This window comes from Anthonomus grandis, chromosome 1, assembly GCF_022605725.1.
Source record: "Anthonomus grandis grandis chromosome 1, icAntGran1.3, whole genome shotgun sequence".
Taxonomy (NCBI): domain Eukaryota; kingdom Metazoa; phylum Arthropoda; class Insecta; order Coleoptera; family Curculionidae; genus Anthonomus; species Anthonomus grandis.
This window is the reverse complement of record NC_065546.1, coordinates 55,624,429-55,647,025: the sequence shown is the minus strand read 5'-3', so window position 1 is coordinate 55,647,025 and position 22,597 is coordinate 55,624,429. Positions and strand designations below refer to the sequence as shown.

The window sequence follows — 22,597 nt, the reverse complement described above, 5'->3', positions numbered from 1 at the left end:
AAGTAGGGACGCGGGACTTTAGTGGTAAAATCGGATAATAATCGGTATATAGGGTTTTTTTGATTGCAAATGATCTCCTCTATCACCTCCTCTCGCCTCTCGTTTGGACGTCTACTTTTGGGACACCCTGTATATTATTGCTTTTATTCGTTACACTTTCTCTCGGTTTATTTAAACTTTGTTTTGTTTGTTTATTTATTTTGTATATTTATTTTGTTATGTGTCTCAACAGGCGATGGCAAAGCGATGTCAAAAATCCGAGAATCCTTTTACACTCAAGGCATAAAAATAGGTTGAAGCAATTGTGGGAGGTCAAAACCGTAACCACCAAAAACACGAATAAAAATATAACGTCATTTTACGGATACGCATATCTCTACTGGATGGACTAAAAGTCACGGATAGGCTTGATAGCCACACGTATCCGTAATTACGTACCAATGTGGATCAGGTTTAACGCCGATTATCCCGTAAAAGCATTTATATATTATTTTATTATCTATGAGTAAAAGAAGTCCATTTTTTACCATTTTTTTCTTATGTTACACACCATTACATCTTCTACTCAATATTCAACTGTATTATTTAATTTATGACAATATAAATTTAAATGGCAGAAAATGTTATCCTGTTGTTCGCTTTCCTGTAAAAGCCTTTGAATACCAGCGCTTGTCCGTATGCAACCCGACCTACACGAGCCGCACTCACCTAACCCGCGAAACAAAAGCGAGGTTATGTCAATATAAGAAAAAATAAAATATTTTATTAATAAATTAAATAATCTGAAAAAATTTCATTTAATATATTAAATAAATTATTAATAAAACTGTATTTCTATATTCTCAAGTATACAACCTTATAATAAGTCATGAGCATGAACATTTTAAGGTTCACCTATTGCTCGCCTAACTCGCCTTATCACTGCTAAGACTGATAAGACAAAAAGAATAAAATTACTTCATAAAATAATACTTAACACATAACTTGTTACTATGAGTGGGCAAGAAACACCTAAAGACCATCCGGAACATCCTAGGAAACTCATTCCGGAGTTGTGCCAGCAATTTTATCATTTAGGATGGGTTACAGGAACAGGTAAAACCATTTTATTAATTGAAAAGTTTATAACTTACTCTGGAGCTGATCGTAGGTGGTGGAATCAGTATCAAAGATGGTGACAAAATCTATATTGCCCCCTCTGGGGTACAAAAGGAAAGAATGAAGCCTGATGATTTGTTCGTACAAAACATTAAAGGTACTATAATTTGGTTTTATCTGCTCATTTTTTACTAAATATTTTATGATCAGGAGAAGATTTAGAATTGCCTTCACCAAGCAAGAAACTAAAAAAGAGCCAATGTACTCCACTTTTTATGTGTGCTTATACAATGAGGAATGCTGGGGCAGTTATTCATACCCATTCGAAGTTTGCTCTTATGGTTACCATGTTGTTTCCCGGGAAAGAGTTTAGGTGCACACATTTAGAGATGATTAAAGGTAATGGTATTCATTAATAGCATATACAGATTTATATTAATTTAAATTTTTAGGTATAAAGAATCAAAAGTTAGGAAGGAACTTTCGGTATGATGAAGAACTAGTGGTTCCTATTATTGAAAACACTCCTTTTGAGGAGGATTTAACTGATCGACTCGAGCAAGCAATTAAAGATTATCCACATACTTGTGCAGTACTTGTTAGGAGGCATGGGGTAAGATTTATCTTAAGAAAAAATGCTGAAATTGAAGTCTTTTTAATTTAGATTCTGTATTAGAAAGGTTACATTTTCAATTTTATGAACTATCTTTCATTGGAGTCAGAGATTTAATTAAGGCTCTTAAAAATAAAGCTATTTTGGTTTAAACACAAAAATTCTAAGAAGCATAACTAATATTATAGTAGGTATATCCACTTACAAAATTAATTAATTTATGTAATAGAGACTCAATTTTTCCATCAGTACTAAAGATATCTAGTATACACAAAGTAGTAGTAGTATACACAAAAAGGGACCCACAGAACTATTTCGTAATTGGTTTTATAACTGAAATCATATATTTTAATAATAATAATAATAATAAGACTTTTATTAATCACCAGAAAAATAAAAAATTACAATTCTGTTATAAACCAAATGCATATCACATATTGAATAGTTTGTTCTTTACAAAGAGCACATTTAATGTGTATTGAAACAATTAAAAAATATCTATAGAACTTAAATTTTATACAAATACAAATAAAATTCCAGAAGGTGACTAATAGGCCGTGTTTTCAGACTTGACCAGGGAACAACCCCTGCGAGATTCCCTGAATTCTGTTGAGGCCTTATATATATTTAATAATTATAAATTATAAATGACACTTAAAAATAATAAACAAAAGCATTTTCCCAGTTAAAGAAAAAAAAAGAAAGTTAATACAATATGAATAAAAAGCATACTGATGGGATAAGGAGAGAATAGGAAAAGGAATTGGAATTGGACAAGGAAAAGGTTGGCACATATAAATAATTCGATTTTATAATTTAATAATAAAAATAAAAAACAATTTTTTATTATAAATACTTAAGTGAGTAATTTGTTATTGATTTATTAGAATTAGTTTAGTTTTCATTTTAAAAGTTTTTTCTGACATGGTAAAATCATTTATACTATATTTGTTAGTATAGTGAGCTATTAAGTAAGAAAACGATCTCTTAAAAAATTCTTTATTGTGTGAAGGAATAGTTAATAATTGTTTTCTTCTAATATTCAAGTTGTGCACGTCAGTCCGATATCTAACTTTTCGATGTAAATATGAAAGAATCCTTGACTTAAGAATTTTGAAAAAGAAGCAAATAAGATGCAACACTCTACGATTGTACATATTTAACCACCCCGCAACCTTTAGCTTATGTGAAATATGTTCTCTCCTTCTTATGCCATATGTAATACCTAAGACAGGAATTCTTAAGTTTTTGTATTCTATATGAGTCAGAAGAATCAAGGCAAGGGCCATAGATGGTGTCACAAAAATTTAATTGGGATAGTACCAATGTTTCACAAAGCATTTTTCTTATAGGCAAATTTAGGTAATCCCTTTGCGAAAAAATCATTTTTAGTGCGGAGTACCCACTTTTCATTTTAAGAGTAACATGATCCTTAAATCTTAGTTTGTAATCCATTAAAAGTCCAAGATTCTTAGCAGAATTTTTAAAAGTTATGTTGTCATTATTAATGTAAAGTTGCAAGTTATTTAAAATATTTGTTCGTTTATTATCACTACAAAAAAGAATGGCTGTGGACTTGTGGGATTAACTTTTAAAAGTAACTTTTGCGTTTCTATAAATAAATTGTTAAGGTCTTCAAATTTTTATATTAGCCTGCCAAACATCAGTATCTTTAAAAGAGAAATAGATCTGGGAGTCGTCCGCGTAGTTATGATGTTTACAATATGTTATCTTCTTTGTTATCTGAGATGTGTAAAGTGTGTAGAGTAATGGGCCCAAAATGCTACCCTGCGGAACACCGCTGACTACGTCTAGAAACCCCGATTCATTATCATTCAAAATCACCCGCTGTTTAAGATCTGACAAAATAGAAGATATTAAAGTTACAGCCGACTCACAAAATCCCACATAATGCAAAATTGATAAAAGTATCTGATAATTAACCATATCAAAAGCTTTAGTAAAATCTAGTAAAATTAATACGGTTGCTTGACTATTATCAAGGGCTCTAAATATATCATCAGACACTTGAGCTAACGCGGGGGCACAGCTATACCCTTTACGGAAACCAGATTGATATTCAGGAATCAAATTATTATTCTTTAAATAGTCCAATATCTGTTGCTCCATAATTTTCTCAATTACTTTAGAAAAAACAGAAAGAATGGAGACTGATCGAAGATTGCCAAATTCAGTTGGATTTTTTATTTTTGGTATAGGAATAATATTGGCTTGCTTCCATTTTTTTGGAAAGTAGTTTTCCTCTAAACAAATATTTATTAAATGACATAATGGATTAATAATAGCAGGACAACAAAGTAAGATAAGAGTTATGTTTAAGTTATCGACCCCAAATGCTTTGCTTTTTATAGTTTTTAACATGTTTACGATTAAGTCTTGAGTTATTAGGTTAAACTTAAATTCATTTGCGACAACTCTATGTTCTTTAAAATATTTAACATAATTAGCATCAACAATATTGTTATTATTATTGCCATTCGTAAAAAAAAGTATTAAGTTCTTCAACATTCTGTAGAAAAATTGGAAGTTGTTTTTTATTTTTCTGTGAAACACCAATTTTTTTCAATTCTTGCCAAACTTCTTTATTTTTACAAGTACTAAACTTATATTCAAGGTAAGCTTTTTTCTCTGCTCTTATTGCGCTTGTTGTTATATTTCTATACTGCTTATAGATGTTCCAGTCCTCTCGCTCTTTAGTGATTCTAAATTTATTTAATGCCCTATTGCGAAGTCTTTGCATTAATCTAATATTAGCCGTAATATGGACATGGACTGTAAGGTTTATTTTTATTTTTAACTTTAATTAAGGGAGCATGCATATCCATAATATTATGTAATGAGTCCGTGAAAAAGTCAACTTTGGAGTCTATATCTCTCATATCATACATAGTATGCCAGGGAATCAATTCGACTAAATCGGCCTGCAATTGCTCGTAATTTATATCATTTAAATTTCTATATACAAAATTAAGAGTCTGCGGTTCTGGAACCTCCAAATTGGCAGTACAATAAACAAGCATGTGATCAGACACACCCACATCCCTAACGCCGCAATCTTGGATAGACTCATGATTAGAGAAAATTAGGTCTATCAGAGACACCGTTATATCTGACACTCTTGTAGGATCAATGATCAATTGCTTCAAACCATAAACTTCAGTTATTTCAAGCAAAGGTAAGTTCGAATTCAGACCCAAAACGTTAATGTTAAAATCTCCCAGCAAGAATATACAATCATAAACAGCATAAAAGTTCTCTAAAATATTATCTAAATTTGAGTAAAACAAATTAAGGTCATCTTTAGGAGGGCGATATATATTACCAATAGAATCTTTTTATTACTTAACTTTACTTCAATCCAAATTTCTTCTAAATACATATTCGACTCACTAATTATTATGCGAAATTCAAAAATATTTTTAATAAACACTGCGACGCCACCACCTCTGCCCAATCGATCCTGTCTGACAATACTATAGTTAGGTATATGTACAACTTCGTCGTTAATATCGGTATGTAACCATGTCTCCGAAACACCAATCACATCATAATGTAAATTATTTATATGATTTTGAAAAATAGGAAAATTATTTGGCAGAGATCTTGCATTGATATGCGCACAAAAAAACAACAACAAAAAAAAAATTAACAATATAAAGTTTAGAGGGATACCTTGGAAAGGGAAAAAGGAACAGAAAAAAAGGAAATTAATCAGTACCAAAAGTATGCTTTCAAAAAAAAACAAAAAAGTCAATGCTATTAAACACTTACTCAATTCGAACTTATTATAACTAAGTTTAAAATCGCACATCGTTTTTATCAAACAAAAAATGAAGAATTATACAACACCAGCTATATATCGAACATATATTACAATATATACTCGATTATGAATACATATACTCGCATACTAAATAAAACAACTACAATCCCATACAGACCAGCAAAAATTCTCATCCAAAATCTACAAATTAACCCAATAACCAAAAGGCCTGCCAAAAGAAAATGGCATTAAGGTGTATATCCCAAACTTTGCCCTGCCAAACCTCTTTTAATCTTTAAGATCATTCATAGAAATTAATTAATCAAAAATAGCTCGATCTTACATTAAGCTTAGCATATAAGAATTTTTATAGGTAATAGACTTTCAACATTCTAAAAACTGAACACAATGTTTAATTTACAGTTTCAAGTCATAGAAATTTGAACTCACCGATTAATTACTTCATAAATCACTGATATCCAGGATCCTCAACACTTGATCGTTCTTCTTGATATACACATTCCCGTTATGAACCGACGCAATTTTATAGGTATGTTTTTTCACAGCGGCCTGAAACAAATTAAGTCGCGATTTGGTCAAATCTTCCTTGATTTGTATTTGTTTATTTTTAAGTAATGCACGCGACTTAAGCACCGATACCCTAGCTTCGCTGCAAGAAAACCGAACTATCACTGCTTTTGGTTTACCGGTATGTTGTTTAGATGTGACACGAAAACATTTTTTTATAGAATTACTTGGTATTTTTGTTTTACCACTACTTTGTATATTTTACTACTTTATTGAGGTATAATTATTTTCATTCATCTTGTTAAGCTATATTTTGAGTATGAGTGCAAATATCATGCTTTGTTAACAAAAAAGTATATTTTTTTTAAAAAATAAAGCACTTTTTGACTTTGACTTGACAGAGGTTATTAACAATTGAAGCGTTCTGACGAATAACGGTCTATGTTACAACTTGATATTTTCGAGAAAAGGCGAGTTTTAACATTTTGTTGCATTTCTTGAAATTTTATGAGTGAAAATGTAACATTATATATACATAGTTATATTATATATACATAGTTATTCCACAAATAAAAGTACAAATCGTTTTTTGAAAAAATTTAATAAACAAAAATTATTACATGTTATTTTAATTGTGTAAGTTAAAGTATTTTTGAAATAAACAAAAGAATAGATTTCAATAATGAAAAACAAACAGAAATCAGTGCTCTATAAAAGTCTGCATATTGACTATTCATATATGGAATCATTTTTATTAAATCTTGGTTGTAAATCTGCAGGCTTTGTTATAGCTTCCCAATTTTCTTTAAAAATCTTAAAGACTCCCAGGGTCTTATGACGTTATGACTCGCTCAACCGTAAATAGTGTCGCGATCATCAAGGTCATATTTCATCCTTCAGGTTTTTTTTTCCCCGGGGAGGGCCGGGGTAGAATAGCCCTCCGGTACGCTCTGCCTGTCGTAAGAGGCGACTAAAAGGGCAACCCCTTTGGTGGTAGATGTTGTCCACTTGCATCGCCCGGTTCAATACCACCACATAGGACTTAGGCGGCGTGAAGTGGTTCCATGGAACTCACGTTTCGTCGCCATGTCGATGTGTCTGGTTTCCAAAGGGGAAATGGAAAAGAAAAATAAATGCATGATAGCGCCCTCACGACCAAAACTTTCCAGAGGTAAACTCGCCTCCCATTCGGATCTCCGGGCGGAGGCTGGTCGGGGGGGTCCATCAGGCGGATCAAAAAGCCTAAAAATCAATTTCTGCAACATCAGAGGCCTAAACACCAATATTAATGCAGTACACCAACACCTGCAATCAAATAAGCCTCACATTCTGGCATTCGCCAACAAAGGTGAAACCTTCAACAACAAATGTTCACCTCATTTATCCTGGATACGATCTACACACCCGATTTCGACTAAACTTTGGATTGGCAGTATTTGTCAAGAGTGATTTGAGTTGCTAGCGGGAGGAGACGCTTGAACCTGCGGACTTCGACGTCATGTGGTTCAAAATAATAGCCAGTGGTGCCACGAAATTTATCTGCTGTATCTACCGACCACCAAGCGACACCCAATATAGACGGCTCTTTTTGAACCTGGTTGATTGCATTAACCATCTGCAAATTGACTATCCAAGCGCAGAAATCATCGTCATGGGTGATTTTAACGTTCACAATATCAACTGGCTGCGCTTCTGCAACAAGAACGACGATGAAGGACGAGAAGCTGAGCTATTTGCCACCATATGCGGGCTTACGCAGCTTGTGGAGGAACCTACCAGAATCCCCGATCGAGACGGCGAGTTCGCGAGTCTCCTAGATCTGGTCTTGGCTTCAGACCCTGACTCGTACACTTTATCAGTACATGCCCCCCTAGGAACATCGGACCACAAATTGATAACAGTCTCTTGCCAGTTGAAGGTTAAAACGCAGGATCCTCCGATGCCGCGGAAGATATGGCACTATAAATCAGCAGAGTGGAACCATCTTCGGGAATTTTATCGCTTATTCCCTTGGAAAGAAGTCTGCTTTAGAACCAATAACATCTCAGAATGTGCAAACCAAATTACAGAGACGATCTTGGCAGGAATGGAATCTTATATCCCTTTTTCTACTAAATGCTAATCAAACAACAAGCAATGGTTCAACCTGAATTGCAAAAAGGCAGTAAACACTAAAAACAGAGACCCTCAGGAGCAATAGGAAAGGCAATCCAAAAGTTGTGACCTTGAAAAAGTTGAAAAAGGGGGAATACATCTGGAGAAGACGTCGAGGTGCATACGTCTCTAAATGGAGAGACAACAGGGATGTCTTACTTTTAACCACCAAGTATCATCCCAAGTTAGTTGAAGTCTCAAATCGCTTTGGCAAGGTAAATTTTTTGTTTTTTTAAAATACGTACACTAATATAATAATATATATAAGGTGAAATTAAAACCAGTTGAAGTAGCAGAATATAACAAATATATGTCTGGTGTTGATAGACTGGATCAGCTTGTATCTTACTACTCATGCCCACGAAAAACAATAAGGTGGTATAAGAAAATCATTTTTCATTTACTAGACGTTACAATATTTAACGCATTTATTATTTACAAGAAAAAAGTAAAAATATAAGAATGATCGAATTTCGAGAAAAGATTATTCGAGGATTGCTCGAAATACCTGCAAATGAAAAAAATGGTAGACTAACAAAAACATTGCTGTACATGACAATCGGCGAACACCAGCAAGACCAGATAATAATGATACTCCACATTTTCCCGAAAAAATCCCCTTGCCCTCTGAGAATTATAAAAGGAAGAACTACTTTTTAAACTGCAAGGAGTGTCTCAAAAAGGACACAAGTTTCATACAGATGTAAGGGTTGTGAAGACAAACCAGCATTATGTCCGACATGCTTTGAAAGTTACTATTTTAGCCTTAGGAACTAGTTTTTACTTTAAGTTGCATTTTATTTCTTTCCTCAAAATAAATATTTCTCCAAGTTAAAACGTTTTAGAAATTTATACTGCTCTAGCAGTACAGTGTCCCAAAATTGTCATTAAAAAATTACTGCTTATGCAGTAATGCGTCCTGTCAGAAAATAATGTTGGTGGGTCACAACTGTTATGGCAGTATGGCGTCCAAAGTTGTTTTTTTCAAACTTTATCTTATTTTATATATATGGTAAAAATATGAAAAAAATCGGTTCATATATTTCTAAAATATCAATGTGATTTTTTTGGAACATCGACTATGTTCACACTGTCCATCAATGTGTTAAAAAAAGTATTTATATATTTTTTTTTTTATCAACTAGATTTACGTATGGGGAGACACATGGCAACAAGCAAAATGCATGACCGAGTGCTACGACTATTTGTTCGAGGTTGTAATGCAATTGAAACAGTTTGGTATCGATTCCAGTCTAACTCCGGAACAATATGAACTAAAATTCCAGAGAAACCTGCAAAACTGAAAAGGATATTAGGACTTAAACAACTGTAAATAATATAGTGATTCTTTATATTTCATATAATATATAAATTTAATAATAAATATGGTTTTAACGCAATAACATCGTTCTTCTTTAAACAGAAAAACATAATCGACCACAATGGTCACAAAAATATTATATAAACGATCTCCCTAATTTGATAAATACTGATATTTTATCGTCTACACAATGTCCACGTATCTACGGCGACAACATAACGATAGTTTTATGTCAGTAGAAATCAAAATAAATCGTGGTAAAAGATGAAAATAAATAACTTCAGAGGATCAACATTTTTCATCGTTTGAGGGGTGGAATATAAATACATAAAAAAATGCAATCATTGTAAAGAATCCCTAAGAAATTCGCCATATTATATTTCATCCTTAAGAGCATCATGAGGTATGAATCTATTTAACACGTTAGCTGCCACAATGTTAAAAAACTGGCCCAGTGGCCCTAGTGTTAAGTTTTAAAATCAATATCTTAATTTTAAGTGTATGGATTTTAATATTTTATAAAAAAATGCTAAGAGCCCCTAGAGTCTTTAGAAATGCTATGTTAACCACTAGCATTGAAGATATTCAATTGCTAATAAGAGCTAAAATATTTTATTTCATTGAATAACTTTTATTAAGTCAATCTTGTTTTATTTCCACAAAATATGTAATTCATTATCATCGGACTTTAGTTTTGATGATTAAAAACAATGATATTTATATTTTTGATTGTGTCTAATCATCGAAACTAAGTAAATGAGACAAGACTTCTTTAAGAAAACATCTTGATTTTGAGTGTACGTACGGATTTTAATAATTTTTTCAAAATAGCTTGACAAGCCCTTAGAAACTTCAGAAGTAAATAATTACAACATGTCAACTACTAGCTCTCAAGATATTCAGTTGCCAATAAGGGACAAATTATTCAATTTATGCCAGGCATTCCTGTGAGAAAAATGTCAATATCTTGTTTTTTTATTTAGAAAATGCTTGAAGAGCCTTTATAATCTTCAGAAACTGATAATTACAAAATATGAACCACCAGCACTCAAGATATTATTCAGTTGCTAACAATGAATTAATTATGCTATTATTACAGGAATTCCTGTGAGAAAAATGTCAATATCTTGATTTTAAGCGTATGGATTTTAATATTTCTTTTTTATAAAATGCTTGAAGAACCCCCGAGTCTTCAAAAATTAATAATTACAATATATATAGTGTTATATACAGGGTGTCAATTTGTAAAGGTACCAACCTCTATATTTTTGCTCCTGTATAAAATTTAAAAATTCCCCAAATTACGTAAATTTTATTTTTGAGGAGGACATAACCTCTAAAATCTTAAATGGAAAGGGGAGTCGAGTTTTAAAAGTCTTTTAATTACCTTTTCAAAAATACCACATAGTCAACCTTTTAAAAAATGTCTCTCTCAAAAATAAATTTGGTTTCATAGAAAATGGAATTTTAATGGAAAACGGTCATATTGAAAAAAAAAACGACTTTTAGTGCCAGATAAATTCCGCGTGTCTAAGGGCAAAAAAGGTTTTCGTAAGTGGCATAGTTATGCCCAGTATTAAGCGTCAAAGTTAAAAAACTCTACGTGGATGATTGTAGAGGGTATCAAAAAATAGGTTTTAAAAAGTTGTAAAAATGTTGAAAGTATGAATTTCCAAGTGCCACCCTAAAAAGTTATTAAATAAAATATCGAGGGCTTCATAACGTAGAGGGGTATCTGCCGTTTTTGGTAAAACGCGTTTTTTAGGGCATACGATAGATCTTGATGTAATGCACGTTTTAACAAAAAAGCGTATATACACGAATAATTATTTCCGAGAAAAATGCTATAATATTTCGGCGTAACAACAAACTGACAGCTATGCAGTTTAACAAAAAAGCGTATGTTCATTCGCCTGTATGTTATAATAGGAATAAACAAAACTATTTGGCGTATGAACATAAGCCTTAAGAGCAATCATCAGCACGTGACTTTGCCTGAAATGGATTTAACGCGCTTTATCGGGAAGGTGAGCATTTGGCAACAACGCATCGCTAAAGCAAAGCAGAACACTGTTCGTCTCGCAGCAGACGGGTCAATGTTACCAGAGAGGTTCATCGGGAGGAACCGATTCGTGCATTTTTTAGTTTGCATGCGGTTGGACTTTTGCGTTTACTAACAAATAAGTCGCACGCGTATTTTGGTATTTCAAGACGTTTGTCTCAGTAAAGAAAATAACATTTTTGTATAAGTTCAATCAAAATATCCTCATGTGCCTCTGGTAATACAGTTTATTCACTATTCAAATTAACGGATTTAATTTATTCATAAAAAATGCTTTTATATAGGAGGGTATTAGTATCACAAATTTAGGGAGAGAAGGAATGAGATATAAAAATGTTTATAATTTTGTCTCACTTTCAAATATATGTACCTAAAACAGTTTTTAGTAATTAAGATATAAATAATAAATTAGAGACATGTGAGTGACTTCCGTCAAAAAAGGGTAGAAGCAACCCTATAGATCGAAAAAAGAAATTATCTCATTTCCAAATATGCCTAACACTATTATATATATACAGTGCATCCCAAAAGTAATGTCTAAATTCATTTAAAATTCAGGGGTGTAACCCGTCGATTTTTATTTTAAGCTGCGCATTTTTGTACGTGAAGTTTGTATATACATTGTTGCTCAAAAATATATTACGACCATCAACTTTATTTTTTTAAATGAAAGCACCTTTTTTTTATTTTATCTGTGAATTTCGCGTGGAATTCTACGTGCATGGTGTCCTATACCTAAAGTCAACAGTTATCAAAAAAAAAGTCGATTCTTGTAACAAATAGAAAAGAACAAAAATTAAGTTGAATGTTCAAAATGTTTGCCATTCACGGCTTGACAATATACAAGGCGATCAATAAAGTCTCGTTGCACATTTTCAATCATTTCCGGAGTTATGGCACCCACTTCTCTCTCGAATTCTCTCTTTCAAGTCGTCTAGATTATTTAGCCTATTAAAAAATACCTTCGACTTGAGGTATCCCCACAAAAAAAAGTTCATTGATGTTAGGTCAGGCGACCTAGGAGGCCATTCGATGGGTCCTCTCCTTCCTATCCACCGATTGGGAAAGGTTTCATCCAAAAATGTACGCACAGTGGCAGCATAGTGCGGAGGAGCGCCATCTTGCTGGAAAATTAGTTCTTTGTCAGGACAGTCTGGCTTCAATGGATTTGGAAATAAAGCTAGTAATGCTGGAACTAATTCAAATTTGAGAAAATCGAGATACACTTGTCCCGTTAAAGTTTGTTCAAAGAAAAAGGGACCCAGCCAGCAATAAAAAAACACGAATGAATAGAATTTTGCACTGTATAAAAAATCTCAGAGATAAGGTGACTCGTAAGGTGAACTTCAATAATAATGTTTGGTCGTTTTTTTTTCGATAACTGTTGACTTTAGGTATAGGACATGATGCATGAAACATACGTAAAATTCCACGCGAAATTTAAAAATAAAATAAAAAAAGGTGCTTTCATTTGAAAAAATTAAGTTGATGGTCGTAATTTAGTTTTGAGCAACCCTGTATATACAAACTTCACGTACAAAAATGCGCAACTTGAAATAAAAATCGACGGGTCCGAGCGTTTTCGAACACACCCCTGAATTTTAAATGAATTTAGACATAAATTTTGGGATACACATATATATATTACAGGGCTAACCGAAACGGCGGCCATGTCGAGCTCAACAATCAAACACGTCAATTTAGATTACCAGGAGGAAACATTTTCAGAGTATAATACCACCCCCATCGGTCATTCCTTAGCTAGGGTGGAACTATCCTCAAAAATGTATTACTATCCTTTAAATTTGTTATAAATGGAATAGTGGGTCGAGTTATAGCTTCTTTTGAAAGGTCTTTTGATTCTCTTTACGGTTATACCTAGTTTAAAGGACTTTACTTTAGCGGTTCTCAAACTATTGACTATTTTAACATTTAATGCAGTTTTTTAGAAAATAATGGCAACTCTTTGTCAAACAATTAATTAATAACAATCATACATAAACACTAGTCCAACAAATGCTGAAAATGGCCACCGTTAACTTCTATGCAACAATACAGATTCAAATCGACGTCGCACATTTCGTAGCATGTCAGGAGCTATCTGTTGGCATTCAAATGTAATCATTTCGCGCAATTCTTCTATTGAAGCTGGTTGGGTAGCATAGATTTTACTCTTTAGGTGACCCTACAGAAAAAAATCCAGAGGTCAGGCAACCGCACGGCCCATTAAATAGAGCCTCTCAGTCCAATCCAGCGACCAGGATAGTTCTCATTTAAATAATTGCGGAAGCTATTACCTATTGAGGGAGTGCAAAAATAATAGAAAATTACATAAAAACATCAAATGTTTAAACAACCCCCCATTAACAGCTAAACAATATCCTAACCGATCATAAAATTCATTTCTAACGTTACTAAGTGGATATTGGGAAATTTTATTACATTCTAACGAAATAGCGTTTTGTAACTGGTTTAGATTCTCAAATTTTACACTTTTATAAATGACACGTTTTAAATGACCCCACAAAAAGAAGTCATTCGGTGAAAGATCAGGTGACCTGGCTGGCCAAAGTATCCGGTACCGTGGACCAATAATATTGCCGTTAAAAGCATTTTCCAAACACTCTCTAACCATATGGGTATTATGGGCCGGGCAACCATCCATTTGGTACCAGATCATTTGATCTTCCTGAACAACTTCTTCCAAGGTGGGTCCAATTTGATTTTGAAATAAGTTCAAATAGGTTTCAGCTGTTAGGTTATAGTCCATAAAAAAGGGTCCAATGATATGGTGTCCGATAATTCCCACGAATACATTTGTTTTTTGGGGATATTGTTTCCGAGTATGAACAAAGCGATGTTCATTTTCTTGGCTCCAATACCGGCAATTCTGAACATTTGGTTCATTGTTGAGGGTAAATGTACATTCATCGGTAAAACAAATATTTTTAAAAAAATTCCTATCATTATTTGCTCTTTCCATCATTTCAAAACAAAATGCCATTCTTCGCTCTTCATCTCCTTCCTGCAACTCTTGATGTTTTTCGAATTTATACGAATAATATTTGTATTTTTTTTGTGCGCAATACCGTTGTATGTTGTTTATTTAACTCTTGCCCAAGAACCCTCGTACTAACCATCTTGCTTTCCTCCACACTCAGTAGAATATTAAGATCTCTGTTCTCTCTTTCTTCGGCTCTATTTTCGATATCCTGAGTTGAACATTTACAATTATTTATTACGGTACCTTTGGACTCATTGACAACACGTTTAATAGTTGAAATGGACGGAATGGGCTTGGTGGGGAAATAAACTGAAAACTTTTTAGATACTGCTCTAAAACTGTTTCCAGCATAATGCCACTTAATTATGGATATTTTTTCGTCGATTGAATAATTCATACTTGTTTTCAAATATCGACTGTCACTGATTTATCGACACTTTTCCTCACGTCAGTGACAATATTCACTTTACTGGTGCCCGTATGGTTTTACCTGAACTTAAAATTTGCTAATTTTGCAATTACATTACATTGAATAATTCAAGATTAGCTTATTAACATTTTTTGAAACTTTGCACAAGGCTTTGCCAGATTGGTCTCTTCAAAAAGTTATTTTAAATTTTTTCTATATAATGTACAGGGAAGACAATAATTGACCCCCTTAAAATTTACATGGGTTTTCCTATGTTCCGCTCGGCGACGCACCACCCGGTATATATAAATTTGTATTATTGCATGGCTTGTAACGATGGCCATTTTCAGTATTTGTTGGACTAGTGTTTATGTATGATTGTTATAAATTAATAGGTCGATAAAGAATTGCGATTTAATACAGTTTTTCCAAACACCCAACATTTAATACAGGTTTTCCAAAAAACTATATTAAATGTTAAAATAGTCAATAGTTTGAGAACCGCTGAAGTAAAATCCTTTAAATTAGGTGTAGCCGTAAAGAAAATCAAAAGACCTCTCAAACAAGGTATAACTCGAGCCACTATTCCATTTAAAATCTTTGAGGTTAGTTCCACCCTGGCTAAGGGATGACAGATAGGGGTGGTATTATACTCTGAAAATGTTTCCTCGTGGTAATCTAAATTGACGGGTCCGAGCGTTTTCTTTTTAAAATCTTTACGAGCCCGACATAGCCGTTTCGTTTACGTTTACCCACCCTGTATATACAGCTCTCGTCAAAGAGAAATAAAAAAATAAATAAATATTAATTTCTTTTAATGTTAATCACCTTTAAATATGCCTTCTTAAACAGTTCTTAGCAATCAGAATACAAAAAATAAATTATGACATTCGCGTGAGCTTCATCAAAGGGCCATAAAATAAACCCCAAGTTCAATTAATTTTAAAAAAAATGTGTCTCAGTTTTGAACTCGTTACATTAGATTACACTTTTTTTTTGTGCAACAAGCGTCGCGCGTTTCTTGATTTGATTCACCGTAGCCCGGCCGTGCGTTGTTGTCATATGATACTAAACTTATCAGCGGTTCAAGAAATTATAAGAAAAATGCCTGAATTTTGTATTTCCATTCTCAAGGGTTTATTATTATTTTTTTTGAAATGGTTTTTTAATATAATGTTTCTAAAATCGATGTATCTAGAGACGTATGGAAAGGTTTTTTTATTTATCTTTTTGGTTTTTAAATAAAAAATCAAAATTTTAGAAATTTGAAAAACTGGCACCTATCAACTCTTGACACAAATATGTACATTTCATTAGTGAAAACCGCATTAAAAAATATTGTAAAATAAAAAAGTTATCCAGGAAACAGAAATTTATGGGTGAATAATCCTCTTAATACGCCCCTATGTTATGAAGCCCTCGAATTATGATTTTACATGATTATAATATGATCTTTTAGCCTCTGGACCAGTTTGAATTATTTTTTACTCAATTTTGATCGCTTATAATTACTCATCTATACGGATGTCCCAAAAAGTATAAAGACCTAGTTCTCTCTATAGGCATTAAGTCCTAAAAATGTCAATTTATTTGAGTTCAAAAATGCGAATTTTCGACTTTAATGCGATACCGAGAGTACTACTCGGTATCGCATTAAAGTCGAAAATTCGCATTTTTGAACAGTAGTATTAGTAGTGCTCAGTGTATTGAGAGGCCACATGCCAAATTTCATCGTTTCACAAACGAATTTTAATTTGCCTAAAAACACGATGTTTTCAGCTCTAGGTCGCGCACATATACAGGGTGTAAATAAATACATGCGTAAAACTTCAGGGGCTGATTCTTGGGTAAATTTTAAAGAAAAAACTTGAAAAGAAAATTCATACAAAATTTTATTAAAAAATCTACAGGGGTTGGGTTGGGATCTCAAAAGTTACGCCTTTTAGAACATACGTTCATAAAAAGTTTGTTTCTTAAAATTAACCCAAGAATCAGCCCCCGAGTTTTTTCACATCTATTTATTTACACCCTGTATAGTCGCTAACGCTCCAATAAACAAGAATACAGTTAGTAGGATTCACCTTAATTATTAATTGAAAAAGCGAAGAGAAGATGCAATGGCAATTTTCCTTTTTAAATTACTAAACTGGAACGTTTAAAAGACTTCATAATTATGTCTAGCTTTAGGCTTATTGATTGTTTTTTTTAGGATTAGGACTGAGTAATTCATGTAAAATGCTGTATGCACACCACTTCGGGGACAGAAACTGAAAAGAGCCCCTAAAAAACAGGGAAAAAAAGCCTTATATTTATTCGTATAATACGCTCTGAAAATATGTGCACCCGATTGCTTGAAACACACTAATGGTGTCTTATGGCGCAAATCTTTAAAACTATGCTATGGATACTCACGGCAACCAACGTGTTAATGTCCTAAGGTTAGAACAGCTCATATAATCATGAAATGTCACTTATATAATTATTTTCGAGAAAATAAAGTGAGTATATTCAAAAAGTGCTCCCATTCAATAACATAAAATTTGTTAAAAGTCTACTATAATCTGCGTGTTTGTTTCAACTGTGGAATGCCCTAAACAATCTACTAGCTACCCCGATTCCATGAGGCCCTTTTGAGAAAAGAAACGATAATTCGATGAATGACATCATAGAAAGGGGTCTCCTAAAAGAGGCTCATAGCAGTAGATTTTTCATAAAAAAGCAAATAGGCGGTGCTTTGTAGGACTTCGTCCACGGAGACTTCTTTGATTTCGACGTCGGAGGTGTAAAACCACCTGAAAAAATAAACGCGTCTTATGACTCGATGAAACTATTGATAAAGTAACATACCGATTATTATGATGTCCTCTCCTATAAGTAACAAAATGTCCGGAGTAGGCGTCTCCGGTGTGTACAACGACCGCTGCCAACTGATACACGTTTCTCAATTCATTGGACATCTCGGTCAAAGTCGCTCCTGTCCAAGACAAGGGGGTGCTGCTAGAAAGGGGACTACCACCCTCACTCGTACTCGTATAAGCCTGAAAAAAAACAGTGTTAGCAATCAAATTTACGTTTTTAATATGGGAATGAATGAATATTTGAATAACGATAAATCCATATTATATTTTTCTAAATATAAAAGACAATCAGTTACAGGTTCTTTATTAGGTCATATGACAGTCCGAAATATGGTGTGATAGCAAATTATTGTTTAATGTTTCAAAAACCAATATTTTGTTATAAGTATTATGTATTTTAGATGTTTTGTTGGGTTCACAAATCGTTGTTAGTAATAATTTTAAGAAATTCTTAGTTTTACTAAAACAACACTAGATTAAAGTTTGAAAATCACATTGAGAAGCTCTGTTCTAGGTTAGCATCTGGATGTTGTTATACGGACAATTAGAAGCAATCTAGGTTATAAAAAAAGGCATTTATTTCCAACAGGTTTGTTATCCAATTACAGGAAAGAATAAAAAAAATAAACAATAAAAATATGTTGAAGTTTGTACTTAATAACACAATATGTATAAAAATGGAAAATAAAAATGCTTAACATTCTATGTACCGTAAAATGGGGAACCATTGGCCCATTTTTTATTATTTGGCTTATAATAAAATACTTGTTAAACTCTATGGTATGTAATTTTTATTTATGCATCATAATGGATGTTCCCATAGATTTTGTACTTCAGTCTGCATGTATAATAAATTGTTTATCAAAAAAAAATTTTTTTTCAAGTGGGCCAAAGTGAAATGGGGAGACTTTGTCCCGTGCATGCTAATTAGGTCTTGGGTTAATGCTACACTGAAACGTAGGGAGTTAAATTGATTTTAAGGTAAATAAAAGCTTAAGAAAAAATACTGGCGGTTTTTCAAACAGATAATAAACAGAAAAAATGCAAAATTTATTTTAATGAAATTTATTGCAGATAATCAACACATTTGTTATAATAAGGGACAAAATATCAAAAACATTTTATCCTAATGCTTTGCAAAAATATCCGACATCTATACTAAAAATTACACTTATTTGTCAACAAAATTGTCAATTTCTGAAACTTTGTACTGATTTCTTCCCAATTGTACAAAAATTCGTCCTTTTTTTCTAGCCACCTCCAAAATTTAATTCCCTTTTCCATACCATCTACTCTAGGTCCTTTTTTTGAAATCTTGATAATTTTGCCAGGATATTCGTTGGCATCAAACGTTACCAACACAAAATCGCCTATATTTAAATTAACACGACTTGGTCTCTCAATATCAGGATTTTGAACAACATCATTATTCTCGCCTTCAATCAAATCAGAAAATAAATCGCTTCGATAATCAGATTCTAAATCATTTTCATTTAAAGAGCTCTGAGAAGAGTTTGAAGATAAATTTCGTCTTGGCTTAGCGGATTTTTGTTTTGAAGATTTAGGCTTGGTATCTGGGCTTATTAGGTCACTCGAACTTATGCTTTTCCCAGCAGGAACTTGCAATTTTTTTCTTCTCTGCTTCGTCCTATTTTCAGTTCCCAAATATTCTGCACGTTTTGCCTCTATCTGTTCGAAAAAAGCTAAACCCATCATGTCTTTATTCACTTCAGTCAAGTTTTTTGGTAGGCGATCAAGTAACATTTGCTTATTTAAAGGATAAATGCAACATTTTTTAAAACCAGAAATTAGATTCTGGCTTTTATCTATTTCTAGATTTTGAATTAGTTCTTTTAATATGGGTGGAAACAAATCCTTGGGAATACTTGAAAATCTGGAACCAGATTTTGACTCTTTCCACTTGGTTAAAATATTTCGCCAAGCTCTTTTTAGTGAGGCAAAAAATGTCACATCCAATGGTTGGGTGAGGTGAGTTGTGTTTGGCGGCAAACATACAAATCTTATATTATTCTGCTCACATAGTTGAAAAACCCTTTCGCTAATATGCGACGAGAGGTTATCACCTAATAAAAGAACGGGTCCATATTCTTTTCTCACTTACATAAACAAACCAATCTTCAAATGTAGGTCCGTCAAACCACCCACTCTTGGAGCGGTTGTAGCGACTTCTTGGGGAGCCATTTTCTGTCCAAGTAGTCCAGAGATGCTCGGCCTTGTATACAACATAAGGAGCAAGGCATTTTCCTTCTACATTGCCACAAAACATAACAGAAGTGGCATTTTTGCTAAAATTGCATATTTTTTTAAAATACTTAGCCCCTCTTTTACAAATGACTTTTTTGTTTCTTGGGTCGTCACTAAGATTGGTCTCATCGCAATTCCATATTCGAGAGGGTGGAATGTTTTCTAAAGCAACTGCCAAGTTTTCCATATAGTCATTCAATGCCGCTTCAGAACTCTTTTTATATTGGAACTAATTCGTTGGGCTAAGTTTTCAGGACGCAGCAAGTAAGATTTTGTCCACTCATATCCTGGCATATTATCTTTGAACAATGAAATACGGGATCCTTTTTTGTCTAAATAAGCTTTAACAGCCATCCGAAAGTCCATTGCAACTACAGGAAAACCGAAATCTGCTAACTTGATAAGATGTTGTTCAAAAGCAGCTTCTTCCGCATCTGAAAAGACTCGAGATCGGCCAATAGTTTTGGAGTGTTTGCCTTTTAGTTTATTTTTGATTGTAGATCTAGGAATCCCATTGAATGCAATCCCACGAATTGCTGCCCCAAGTTGCGGCAGCAATTCGTTGAGACATTCGACCTGATCTTATTTCTTGTAAACATTCTTCCAGTTTTTCAGACGTATAATTTGCATAGGATCGTGACCCAAGGCCTTTTTTTTGGGTGTCGAGGCATTACTAACCTTCCTGAAAAAAAATATGAATGTAAAATATTTGTTGCTAGTTGATGTTACCCCTAAATATGGTCCAAAGTTACCCTAAATCATATTATCCAGGACAACAACAAAAGGAGAGTTAATAATATAACTAAAAAATATGTTTACGCTCTATTTTATAGTCAACTATAACGCCAATATACTTACCGAGATACTAGAACTTTTCTAACAATTCTTTGATGTTAGGTAATAGGGGCTTAAGTCAAAAAATATAGTTTTTCAGAAAACGAATTCGAAAATTTAAAAAAGTGCTGTAAATCCGATTATTAATTTAAAGCCTGAAGTTTTTGATATTAGTCAGAGTATTTAATTCTTTTTTAGATCAAATACTATTCATTATCTACAAAACTGTATTTCAATTTCAACACAAGCCTTTCTTTTTCTCTTTTGATATTGAAAGTAACCCTTTAGTATACAGTTCCTTAACTACTAAATCTTTTAGGTTTTGACTTTTGCCCCGTCTCAGAAATCTTATAATTTTAAAATATTTACTATCAGATATAGAACTTTTGTAACGTACCATACCGCCATTATTATATTGTAGCCATTGCACATTATGCCAATAAAACTGTTCGCCTAATATATTTTTCTTTCTGTTGACCATTACTGATTTTAATAACCCGGAAAAATCCAAGAATTCATTTTGCTCCATTTCATGGACTTTAAATTGTCTTTTTCTTCCAGTTGTTCTCACCAACTGGTACCAATCGTGTGGATGAAAAACTGGAACTTCCATTTTCTTTTTCGCTTTTCTATCATGGAATGATCAACATCACATTCCATATGTGTATGCCCAGATATTAAGAACTTGTGGTTTATCGTTAAATTGGGATTTTCACTTTGAGCCTTTATAAACATAGCAGCGACATGACTGTTTCGATTTTGTCCATCACATGTGTCGGAGTAAAAAGTTATATTATTTACATCATTGGGCAAATTTTTAATGTGAGTGTACAAGTAGGAAGCAATTTCATTACCTCCCCGAGCAGCCAATGCTTCATGCCACATGTCGATTCTCCATTGCCATCATGCACTGTTAAATTATACGTCCAGAGCTGACCTCTATAGAATGCTACTGAAGAAGTTATACAGGGTGTTGGAAGGCACTGCTGGAGATCAAAACTAAAGCATTTTTTATGGGGATTTATTTTAGCTTCCGTCTTATCTTTAGTTTTTGCTTCGAATGCAGCATTAGCTTGGTTGTGATGCAATTCCAGTTCCTTTTGTAAACGAATTTCATCTTCTTTATTTCCTGATTTAGAAGCAACCTGTATTTGCATACTAAGAGTGTCGCATTTATAGCAGGTATCAACATATGGCTTTTTAAACGATAGTTTTAATTTGTGGAATTCTTTTTCATATATCGTTCTTCCCACGGGATTTTGCCTTCCTTCTTTGTACAGATCGTAAATAATTCGCAGATTTAGGTGCGATGGTAGGTACCTTTTATCATTTGTACGTCTTGTATAATGACTCTCGTGAAAAGGAACGATTTAATATGTGTACGCACTTCATTTAATTCCTGTTCAGATGTTTTATTTACGGAAGGTGTTATATCTCTTTGATCTTCAACAGTAATGCCAGAAGTGCTTTGCATTTTGTTTTTTTAAACCACTTTTATAAACTTTTCCTTTTCATATAAAGTCTTACAAAAACAATCTTTGCATACAGATATTCTTTTTCCATTTATTTCAAAAAAAATATTCGTAAGTTACTTCTCTGTTTTTTGAAGAGTCGCGTTTTCTTTTACGACCTACTTGGGAATCTTTGGAATTAATTAGATTTGCAAT

General features: G+C 33.1%; 2 protein-coding genes across 3 annotated transcripts in view; one reads left to right on the top strand and one right to left on the bottom strand.

Annotated features, from left to right (window-relative positions):
- Positions 1–698: 698 nt before the first annotated feature.
- Positions 699–9,580, top strand: LOC126750676 (probable methylthioribulose-1-phosphate dehydratase). 2 transcript variants are annotated; one of them, XM_050460361.1, is made up of 6 exons: positions 699–873; positions 1,022–1,095; positions 1,151–1,255; positions 1,309–1,497; positions 1,551–1,711; positions 9,323–9,580. In XM_050460361.1, the coding sequence occupies exons 1-6, from the start codon at positions 869–871 to the stop codon at positions 9,479–9,481; spliced, it is 693 nt and encodes a 230-aa protein (XP_050316318.1). In that variant the 5' UTR covers positions 699–868; the 3' UTR covers positions 9,482–9,580. The 2 variants fall into 2 exon arrangements, with proteins under 2 accessions (XP_050316318.1, XP_050316311.1); XM_050460354.1 differs by lacking the exon at positions 699–873 and having other exon boundaries at positions 924–1,095.
- Positions 9,512–22,597, bottom strand: part of LOC126750664 (ubiquitin carboxyl-terminal hydrolase 30 homolog) — a 30,939-nt gene continuing 17,853 nt past the window's right edge. Inside the window, exons 7-8 of the mRNA XM_050460342.1 lie at positions 17,821–18,011; positions 9,512–17,765 (exon numbers count right to left, since the gene is read on the bottom strand). Of these exons, the coding sequence (XP_050316299.1) occupies positions 17,654–17,765; positions 17,821–18,011 (303 nt within the window). The 3' untranslated portion in view covers positions 9,512–17,653. The remainder of the gene's footprint in view (positions 17,766–17,820; positions 18,012–22,597) is intronic.